The sequence below is a fragment of the Adelges cooleyi genome, unplaced genomic scaffold (assembly GCF_023614345.1).
Source record: "Adelges cooleyi isolate 19-005CV unplaced genomic scaffold, UGA_ACOO_1.1 ACOO_flye_CR_arks_rails_tigmint_CR_PRNA_30, whole genome shotgun sequence".
In the NCBI taxonomy this organism is placed as follows: domain Eukaryota; kingdom Metazoa; phylum Arthropoda; class Insecta; order Hemiptera; family Adelgidae; genus Adelges; species Adelges cooleyi.
The window spans coordinates 4,892,430-4,902,318 of NW_026095971.1; the positions used below are offsets into that span (position 1 = coordinate 4,892,430).

Below are 9,889 nucleotides of genomic sequence, written 5' to 3' on the forward strand. Positions count from 1 at the left end.
TCTACTCAAATTATGCTGCACGACTGAAATGGGCGTTGCAGTCCCCATTACGTCTCTGATGCGGCGCTCATATACACTGTGTAACATACAACATGTAAGATGCCATCGAAATAATAACGAGTCGTCGTCATCGTGCATACGTTTTGGCCAGAACTATAATTAAGACTAAACTATCGTTATAAATCGCAAGGAGATTATAGATCAGAAATGATCACTATACAGGAGCCAGCAGGCTAAAGCATGTTCCATGTTTTATAATTTTAGCCGTTAGGCTTTAAGTAGACTGTAACTTTTCGCTTATAAGTTATAGCGTGTTAAAGTTTAAAGTTGAAAAACCAGTAAATTTTTTTTAAGTTTTTCCCGGTTTCGGAGGTGAAGTACGAATTCCATACGACTTTGGATCTATAGAGCTGCTACTTGAGTAAATCGGTCCAGAGGAAAAAAGTTTTCTTGTTTACAGTCGCAAAAAAAAAACACGACAAAAGTAGAAATAACCCCTTCTCATCTTCGCATCGAAGTTAAAAGCTAATTTATACAAATTGCATGAAAATATACTTACACAAATAATTATACGAGTATTTCCCCTGAGCTATGATGTAGATATGGAAAAATGTTATAGTTTTAGTTTTTTACCTAAACATATATTATCTATGTATATATTGGTTCCATTAATCGTTTTGGAAACTAAATGTATTTTCATTATTTATATTGTAATTTGTAAGCTATGTTCAATCAGATATAGTTTTTTAATAGGATTTGTATGTAAATCATCTAAATTCCATTTAACTTTATATTTTAGATTATTCTAGGGACTATATGAATCCGGCATTTCACTAATGAGTTCTAAAAGGTTCCTTAATAAATAGCACAGATGGTAATATGAATAACACAATATTTATCTTATTTGTGTCTTGTGGCTTTAGAGTGGAGACCCATTCAGAGTCAAAGATTAACGATAGGATTATTTTAGAGATAAATTTATTTTATTATTTTTTCGTACCTTTAATAATTATGACTTATGTACAATTATCTGTTACAATTTTTTGAAAACGACGATAACTCCTCTTGTTTTTATTTTTAAAAGAATACATATGTTTACAAAAGTCTCTGTATGGTACGTTTTACCATCCCGCAAAAGGTCTAACAAATTGGCTTCACACCAGCGATGGACACCAAACAGGGTAACAGACAATTTCTGACAGCTCTGCGTCTTTCTTTTACTCTCTTCCAGCTTTCTCTCATTATTTCTTATTCTCCTATCCTAGTACTCTCGCGTATCGTACCTATCATTTTATCATTTTCGTTCAGTGTTCTCACCCGTTTACCTTGTGTAGTATGCGATAGAGCACGCGTTAAAACATGACAGTTCTTATAATGTGCATAGTGTATAAAGCAATCATAGTCAATCAATGTGTACTCGAACGACGGAGACGGTATATAAAATGATGGATTACAATGTGTAGTGCAGATTATGACGAAACAGGAAACTATGATCTATATTCTATATGAAAAATATTTATGACCAAAAAGTCGTTCGAAAAACAGATGTGATTAAGAGTGATAGTAATTGACACTATAATATTAACAAAATTGGCTTTAAAAGTGAATAAAATACGAGGTTTACTAAACATTTTTTATTATATACTGTTCAGATCAACTTCACAGAAAATAAGTTACAAATAACTTTGTTATTATGTAAATTAAGATACAGATTATATAATTTGAATTTTAAATTGCAACAACTCTTAAGTTTTGATATTTAAATTGTATGCATATTTTTTATAATGGGAAAGAGAGATATTATATAAATTATTAAAGATTAAATAATTTGATGAAGGTTTTTAAAAATTCTTACTTGTCAGATGAAGTATCAGTTTGCCTTTAGCTGCTTATCTTAATTAAACTATTCAACTGTCTTTTTACACTATTTTAAGCTTTTGCTATTTTACTTGATGTTATAAATATATTTAGAATTCAATTTTTTCAATAAAAATCTAACGCATTTTGTTTTGTATCAATATTATGAATTATGATTGTTAAACTTAAATGCCAAATGTTCTGCGTGCGTTAACTATTTTTAAATGAAAGTATTACTTTTATTAGTAAATCTCAATATTCATTATTAATATTAATATTTATAATATAATTGTTTGATCAAAATAGTTACATCAATTTTCAATCAACAATTAATTAGAAAAAAAATACATCAGGTATATATAAAAAATGTAATACTCGATTTCTATTAAACTACACTTCCACGAATAAAATAATATTAAATGAAGAGTTACAATCATTTTTACTATTTAAATCCTTGATCGTGTAAATATTTAAAGGGCTTTGCTTTAAAACAGCTGTCTGTTTCCAGTCTAATCAACTTTACTCGCCTACTGCATTATATTCTAATGAATGTTGTATTTAATTTGAACTCGTTTAAATATTGAGTACATTCAGTTTGTAAATTTCATTAGCAGTCATACTTTTAAACTAATTAAAACACTACATATATTATACATAAAGGTTTAACTCAACATTAGACAGAATCGTTTATCAACAAAACATAATTTTTGTATTACATGGTAAATATATTACTTCGAATTAAAATGAAAATTTATAAACAATTTATCAAAAGAATATTTTAAACAATAAGTATTTTAAATAAATCTAATATTAACTGGTAAAAAAATAATAGTTTTAATCATTGAGAAAATGAGAATTTGTGGTTTTAAAATATTTATAATATCGCAATCGCTTGTTATTTTGTATATAAATCTTAAATACATATATATATATATAAACATTATGAAAAAAAATAAACTAATCAAACCCAGTGAGGTATTAAGTGGTTCACGATACTTTGATCACCCTATATATAAATACATAGGGATATAGGAATATAGGATTATAAAATAAATATATATATATATTATATAATCGATAACCCGTTTTGGATAACTATTTTTAAAGTTATAAGAGTTTAAAATTTAGGATTCGAACCGGCGACTGTGCGCGCGTTGGAACCGCCGTCATAGTCCATTCGGCCACTCCGTCACACATATATATCATACTGAAATAGTTACTTTAAAAAATCAAAACCTAAACATTATCATATAAGAAGTGCAGACATTTTGAAAAAATTATGCATAGTGATTTTTTTAAAGTAATCCATTTAATATCTCATAAGGTTTAATTCTTAGAAAATTACATTTTTTAAAACTATAAAAGATTGTGAAAAATTAAAATCAAATTGCATTATATCACAGCGGAAAAAAACATTAACTAATTAAACCTTAAGAGATATTGAGTGGATCACTTAAAAACACCTTGTATGGAAGAATTAATAATTTATTCTCGGATTTAATAACCCTCTTCAATGAAACTCACAATTCATGTTAAACTTCATATAACCTAAAGTATACAATGATGTTCTATTGAAACAAAGTGGGTACTTTCGAAGACATTCGAATAGAAAACCGTTTGGCCCCCACGAGAATATAATATGTATGGATAATAAAAAGACCTATTTCATTTTATGAAAAATTAATTTTACATGAGTAAAAATTATTTAACATTACTTTGTTTTATTAAAATAATTTTGGGAAATTATTGAACTACAATATTTAAGAAAATAAATATGCAAGTACGTTTATCGAGAGAATTTATTTCATATTAGTATTAAAATAATATATTGCTTCACGTATAATACTTGTTCTTTCAGTGGTTATTATATAAGTTTTAATGCTTTGCTGTTTTTCAAAAAAGGTTTAGTTTAATATCAATCCATTGTTCCACACAAAAAAAGTCATGCTTTTAATACATTATTATTAATATTTCTACAGACAATAACTTGTACAACATAATATTATACCATCATATTATGACGTCATTGTGGTTATTATTAAGTATTAGCAAATCGTTTCAAATACACTCGTGTCTGAGCAAACAAGTATATTTTATATCGTAACCATAATACAAATTTGAGTCAACAACATCCATTTGAACAAACGTCGCATAAAATAATGATCAGAGTTTCTTGTATAAACGACAACGAGATATCTTAAAACACGGTTTAAAAACTGATATTATGTTTAGGTATTAAATTATATAGTCAATTTTTCTTTCTCTTTCTTACTCTCTCTGTCTGCTTTTCTCTCTCTCTCTCTCTCTATTGCACATTTTCTGGCTTTCGAACATTCAAAAATCGTATCATTATACTTGAGGTTGTACGTTTCCATAAGCAAATGAAACCGGCAGCCATAACTCAATATCGCAAACCACAATGAAATCCTTAAACTTGAGATACAAACTGTAATCGAAAGTTATCTAAGTCGAATAGGAAGGGTTGTTATCGACCAATGTTTGGTCAATGGCGGCGAGGATGGTGACCGTCCACGATTAATCATTATCGTTTTGGCGGAAACTATGTTTACCATCGTATACAGTAGACTATTTATACTGCTGTATACTTTCGTTATCCTTTTACACCCTATAGCCTACACCCAACAAACTTATGATACAACACGAATACCACTTTATAGTATTTACATACAAGTGATACGGATTTACAATTATATTCCCTCGGTTTCTGGCCGTCTTGATATTGTTAAGCCCGAACCATTACGCTAAGTTACAACAAACAGAAATTACAATAATAGTTCATAACAGATTGTCCTATGAGCTCTCATGAAACCAAAGGATATTGAAATATGCATAACATGTGGGGAAACACATATTATAATTCGCTGTCGCAGCCATTTCAACATAAGAGCCCAACATCAAATCTCATTACTGAAGTCTTAAGTTCATCCGAAAAAAACTTTGAAAACATACTAACATACTTAAAAAAAATGTATGTGAATAATTAAATTAAAAAAAATAAACATTTATTGAAAAAAACAATTAACTCCCAATACGTCATTATTTATGTAATTATCGTATAGTAGATAATGTTGTAAAGCTAATAATCTTTGGTTATGATGTTTTAATTGTATAAAAATAAAGGAAATTAAATAAGTTTATTGTAGACACTAGCATAATAGTAAAATGGTGAAAATTTGATCATTTGTTATCAGTCCATATGCCATGGCAATATATATTATATATTCCAATAAAAAGTATTTGGAGGGTTATTATTTAAAAAGTAACAGAGCTCCTTAAGTACAACCTCCTTCAAAGCTTTGTAACTTTATATTTCAAAAAAATGAAAATGTAAGAAAACTTGATAAATATACTATTTATGTACCGTAGGACGTAGGTAGGTAGTATAAAGGATAGACTTATAAGATATACTAAATTTTCATTGGAAATCCGTTTGTATTGTAAAACCCTGCAAAAGCCATTGAACGACAAAGGGCTAAATCAAACTGATTCTACCATAAAAAATGATAACTTCTGTATCCTCGATAGAGTGTACACAAAACAAAATTATAGGTACTTAATCATTTGAAGTACTTGTAAAAGCAAAAGCAAACAGGACGACAGACCAGTAGCAGTAATGAGACTTTTTTCACCTCGGAAAATGTAGTCGATATTAAAATAAATACAAAAAGTGTAAATCCTGCATTGATAAAAATAAAAACATACATAATACATTTTCATGAATAATATTTTAAATTATAACTATTCAGAAATTACACGCTTTGGCTATTGTTGCGTTTAGTTTTTTTTTACCTTTCTATTTTTTTAGTCACGTCGATTTTTGAAAAAACAAATTGAATCCGGTAAATTGACAAAAGGTTTACAATTAAAGAAACAACTAGTATACATATTTTCGAAAAGAAATTTCAATAACTATCACGTTACAAATGTTTCAAGTTTTTTTACTAGGAAATCAGCTGTAGAGCATTTAATGTGAATTATTATTTATTACATTGTGTAAGTGCACCAAATATGCACGAATACAAAATTGGAGCATATAGACGCCGATGAAAATATAATAGTATTATAAAACTTGCGGGAATTCGGTATACTGACACTAATATACTTCGAAGGCGTGGAATGTATTTTGGCTGTGTCAAGTGAACAGTAGAATGATATTATTTTTTCTGTCGTAAGTAATGTGGAAAATGGACTGCAATATTTCGTCTCCACAATAAACCATATTTTGGTGTGTTATTTTATTTTTATAAAGAATCCGTTTCGTAATGCTTTTAAACTACAATATTGTTGTCGTTGTAGAGTAATAACATGTTATGGGCCTTTACATTTGATAATGTAACACTTAAAAATAGCGTTAGCCTAAGTAGTATTTTTGACATTTTTGATTACATTTTACAATTTTAAATTTATTTTAACTATTATATTACATTTGTACGCTTGTTCTTGATTTTTTTTTTATTCAAAATATTGTAATGCATAAATATTTTAAATAGTAGTATAAACTTGGGAGCTGTTTAAAAATGTACACTTCATTACTGCCGTTATGTGAATTTAACTGTTTTTAAATCCCAACTAACTGCTGTATTGTCTTGCTTATTTATTTTAGGTGAGTGAATAGTAAAAATGCATTGCTTTGGTCGTTGTGTACGAAAAAGGTTAACGTCAAATGTGGAACGTACAATACTTTGATTTTCAAGTTAATTTTGAATATCAATTATTTAGTTGCTAAGTACCCATTTAGTTATAACAAAATTAAAAAACCAGATATTGATAGTAAGGTGATTGCGTAAACGAATGAGGAAATAAATGTTAATTTTTGTTATAAAGTCTTTAAAATTTATATTTTGTTATAAAGAACTAAACAGTAGGTACATGAATAACATTTAACACTATACTCAAGTATACCAAAGTAAATAATTAAAAAACAAATATTATAATATATAATTTATCCACATGCAGTGCGCGATAAAAAATAAATACCATTTGATCTAGTTAAACATTTATTCCAGCTAATCGTATTATTTTTCAAATTACCCTACGTTTCATATTACTAGTCATGATTCAATACACCACAAAGTGTAAAGTTCATGAGCCCTACAAATATAAATAATGGTATGTTTATTATATAAAATAACTACAGTACGATATTATTATATTTTACCTGTAGAAAATAATAATACAACTTTAAGTCTATGGAGTGTAAACAATTGCGAGCCATGTTTATTTAATAATTTTTAATATTGAAGTGTACATTTTTATATTTACACAATTATTGTTGTTGTTTTCGGGTTACTGTTCTGCTTCGTCGTATATTTCACTGTTAGATCTACGTCTAAAATATCAAGGTTGTTTTAATATTGAATGAAATGATGTTTTTTAAAAAGATAAGTTTGTGTATATTATCTGTAGTGATTTCCTATGCTGCCCAAAGCATTTGCATTAGTATTCCTGCTCAAAGTAATACTGTAACAAAAGTATTTACTGGATCGCCATCACAAGTATGTTTATATTATGAATTTAAATTTATGTTCTTAATAATCACATTTTTTTAAATAAAGCAATTAACTGGCTTTAAAAAAATATAATTCGTAAAGCTTGAAACCTTAAGCCGCCATAGTACTAACGTAAGATAAATGTTGTAAGAATTTGTATTTATATTGGTTCGGCACATATGAAGGGCACAGGGGAAAAACGGTAGTAGTCACATTATGAAAATGTTTTTTTTTTCAAATAGTTTTTTTCAATTTATGTCATTAGATTTTTTTTATTTATGTCAATAAATTATTTGAATTAATACATTTATTTTTAGAATAGCATTTAATGCGATTTTTTTTGTTCTTGGGTAAGGGGGAGCGGAATTCACGAACTTTGCTATACCCTAAAATTTTCATAATGTGACAAATGCCGTTTTTCCCCTGTGCCCTTCATATGTGTATTTAGCTATTCGGCTAAGTTAGATTTAGTCGGGGAAAGCTTGAGCACCGAAGTACTTACGTGAAACATAATAAACACAAGTGATCATGTGAATTACGTAAAACTAATACACTAATTCGAGTAATAAATACGAGTTTTATACTATTATTTTTATTCACTTGATCACCACAGAGACCCCTAATTACGAGCCGACCCGGATAGTAAATTCGTCAGGAAACCTCCTCCATGGGAGGGAGCAGCGACAGCACTACATGGGCTGTTTAAACTGTTTCCATAATAAAAAAATTACAACATATTATAAAGAAAAAAAAATTAAGTAATTTGTCACACTAAAGCACAATTAAATTGAATTGTTAATATGTAAATATCTGTGGATACAAGTTCCAAAGTGATCTCTAAAATTAGTATATTTTTGTTATTAGTTTAAAAATTGTTGTTTTGTAAAAAAAATAGAATAACGCTTGACAGTAACAATAAAAACTTAGTTTTCGATTTGTAGGCCAATTTGTGATATAAATGTTACTTTATTATGTATTTAGATTAATTTATTATTTTGAAATTTACCGTACAATTGCGAAATCGATATTTATCATACTCGTTAGTTCATTACAAAAAACATTTACAAATATGTTGAAATTAACTAGTTAATTAATCACCAAATGATTGTATTGATTTTAAAATGTAATTTGTTACCTTTAGCCGCTAAAATAAGTTTAATTATTTCTGTAATTAATATAAACGAAATATTTTAAATCCAGAAAATATTTCATTTCGAAGTATCTTTGGCAGCACCTGTGGTAAAGAATGACGTATCATGTTTCTTGCCAGTTACAAAAGAATGGCAACAAGATATATGCACCAAATTAAAATTTGATTTTTCAAATCCATGCGTACAAGGAGAAATATGCAAGCCCTTGAATATTCCATCTAAAACCATTAACATAAAAGGAGATGGAAACTGTTTTTTTACTGCACTGTCACTGTGGATAACTGGTTCAGACAAATACAAACATGCATTGCGAAGTACTCTAGTTGGTGTAATAACAAAAAATGAATAACAATAAATTAGTCTATATAATAATCTAGTCAATATATTTACTTTCAGTTTATGAGAAATTCTGAGAGAATTTCTTTAATGATGGATCCGAAACAGGAACTCAACGAATATTTAGATACTATGGCCATTGATGGTAAGTACATTTTTGTAATTTAAAAACCTTTTTTTTACTTTCTTTTTAAATGGTTTTATCAACTTTTACCCAAATGGACTTGTTTTTGCAACTTCTAATTTCCCGGTATTTTTTTTAAGTACCTTTTAGCTGTAGTAGAAAGTTTTTAAAAAAGGAGAAATCAATGATATTTAATATGTTTTATTTTTAAAGTTTGAGAAAGGTACTTGTGAGCATATTATTTATTTTCGAGGGGCTGCTAGCCAAGTATATTATATAATAAAACAAATTTTAATAGAATATGACTAAATTATAAAACTATCAAATACTTATTCAAATTTACTGGTTTTTTAAGGCCAATATGCAAATTTTTACGAACTATATGCTGCGGCTGAGATGTTAAAGACATCGATTTACGTTTACTCTAGAGAAGAATGGCAATTTATCAGTAAGGATGGTGTAGGTGGTCAAGAGATGGTTGACGGATGTCTGTATATGCTACATATAAATAATAATCACTTTGAGGTTGTAGTAGACGTGGAAGATAAGTAAATATATAATTTGGCTACACTCATACAAATAAATTAACTCTCATACCTAAAAAACATTTTATTATTATTAATACTATTATGACATTATTTTCAATATATATATATATAAATAAATATATTTATATATTTTTGAGTTGTTATTATTAAAAAAAATTAAGGTTGCATAGGAGAGTATACTGATAAAAGGGAATTTCGGAAATGGTTTTCACAATATCTCATAAAAGTAGCGCTCTAGTGAATACAAACCAAAAGTAAAACAAAATTTTATAAAACAGTTTCCTTCATCCGAAGTCATAAAACCAAAATTTAATTTAACTAGATGTCCTATTATAATTCGGCAATAATGTTGTCATCTTCAAC

The 9,889-nt window shown here is 27.8% G+C and overlaps 1 protein-coding gene across 2 annotated transcripts; it reads left to right on the top strand.

The window, feature by feature from the left end:
• The first annotated feature begins 7,125 nt into the window (after window positions 1-7,125).
• LOC126838681 (uncharacterized) lies at window positions 7,126-9,607 on the top strand. Of its 2 annotated transcripts, none has more exons than XM_050573310.1 (4): window positions 7,126-7,373; window positions 8,568-8,840; window positions 8,915-8,999; window positions 9,334-9,607. In XM_050573310.1, the coding sequence occupies exons 1-4, from the start codon at window positions 7,242-7,244 to the stop codon at window positions 9,528-9,530; spliced, it is 687 nt and encodes a 228-aa protein (XP_050429267.1). In that variant the 5' UTR covers window positions 7,126-7,241; the 3' UTR covers window positions 9,531-9,607. The 2 variants fall into 2 exon arrangements, with proteins under 2 accessions (XP_050429267.1, XP_050429266.1); XM_050573309.1 differs by having other exon boundaries at window positions 7,129-7,373; window positions 8,568-8,846.
• The last annotated feature ends 282 nt before the right edge of the window (window positions 9,608-9,889 follow it).

Coding starts and splice junctions, on each gene's coding strand:
- LOC126838681 (XM_050573309.1), top strand. CDS start 7,242: ATGATGTTTTTTAAAAAGATAAGTTTGTGTATATTATCTGTAGTGATT. Junction 7,374..8,567: donor TTACTGGATCGCCATCACAA/GTATGTTTATAT, acceptor TTTTAAATCCAG/AAAATATTTCATTTCGAAGT. Junction 9,000..9,333: donor AGATACTATGGCCATTGATG/GTAAGTACATTT, acceptor TGGTTTTTTAAG/GCCAATATGCAAATTTTTAC.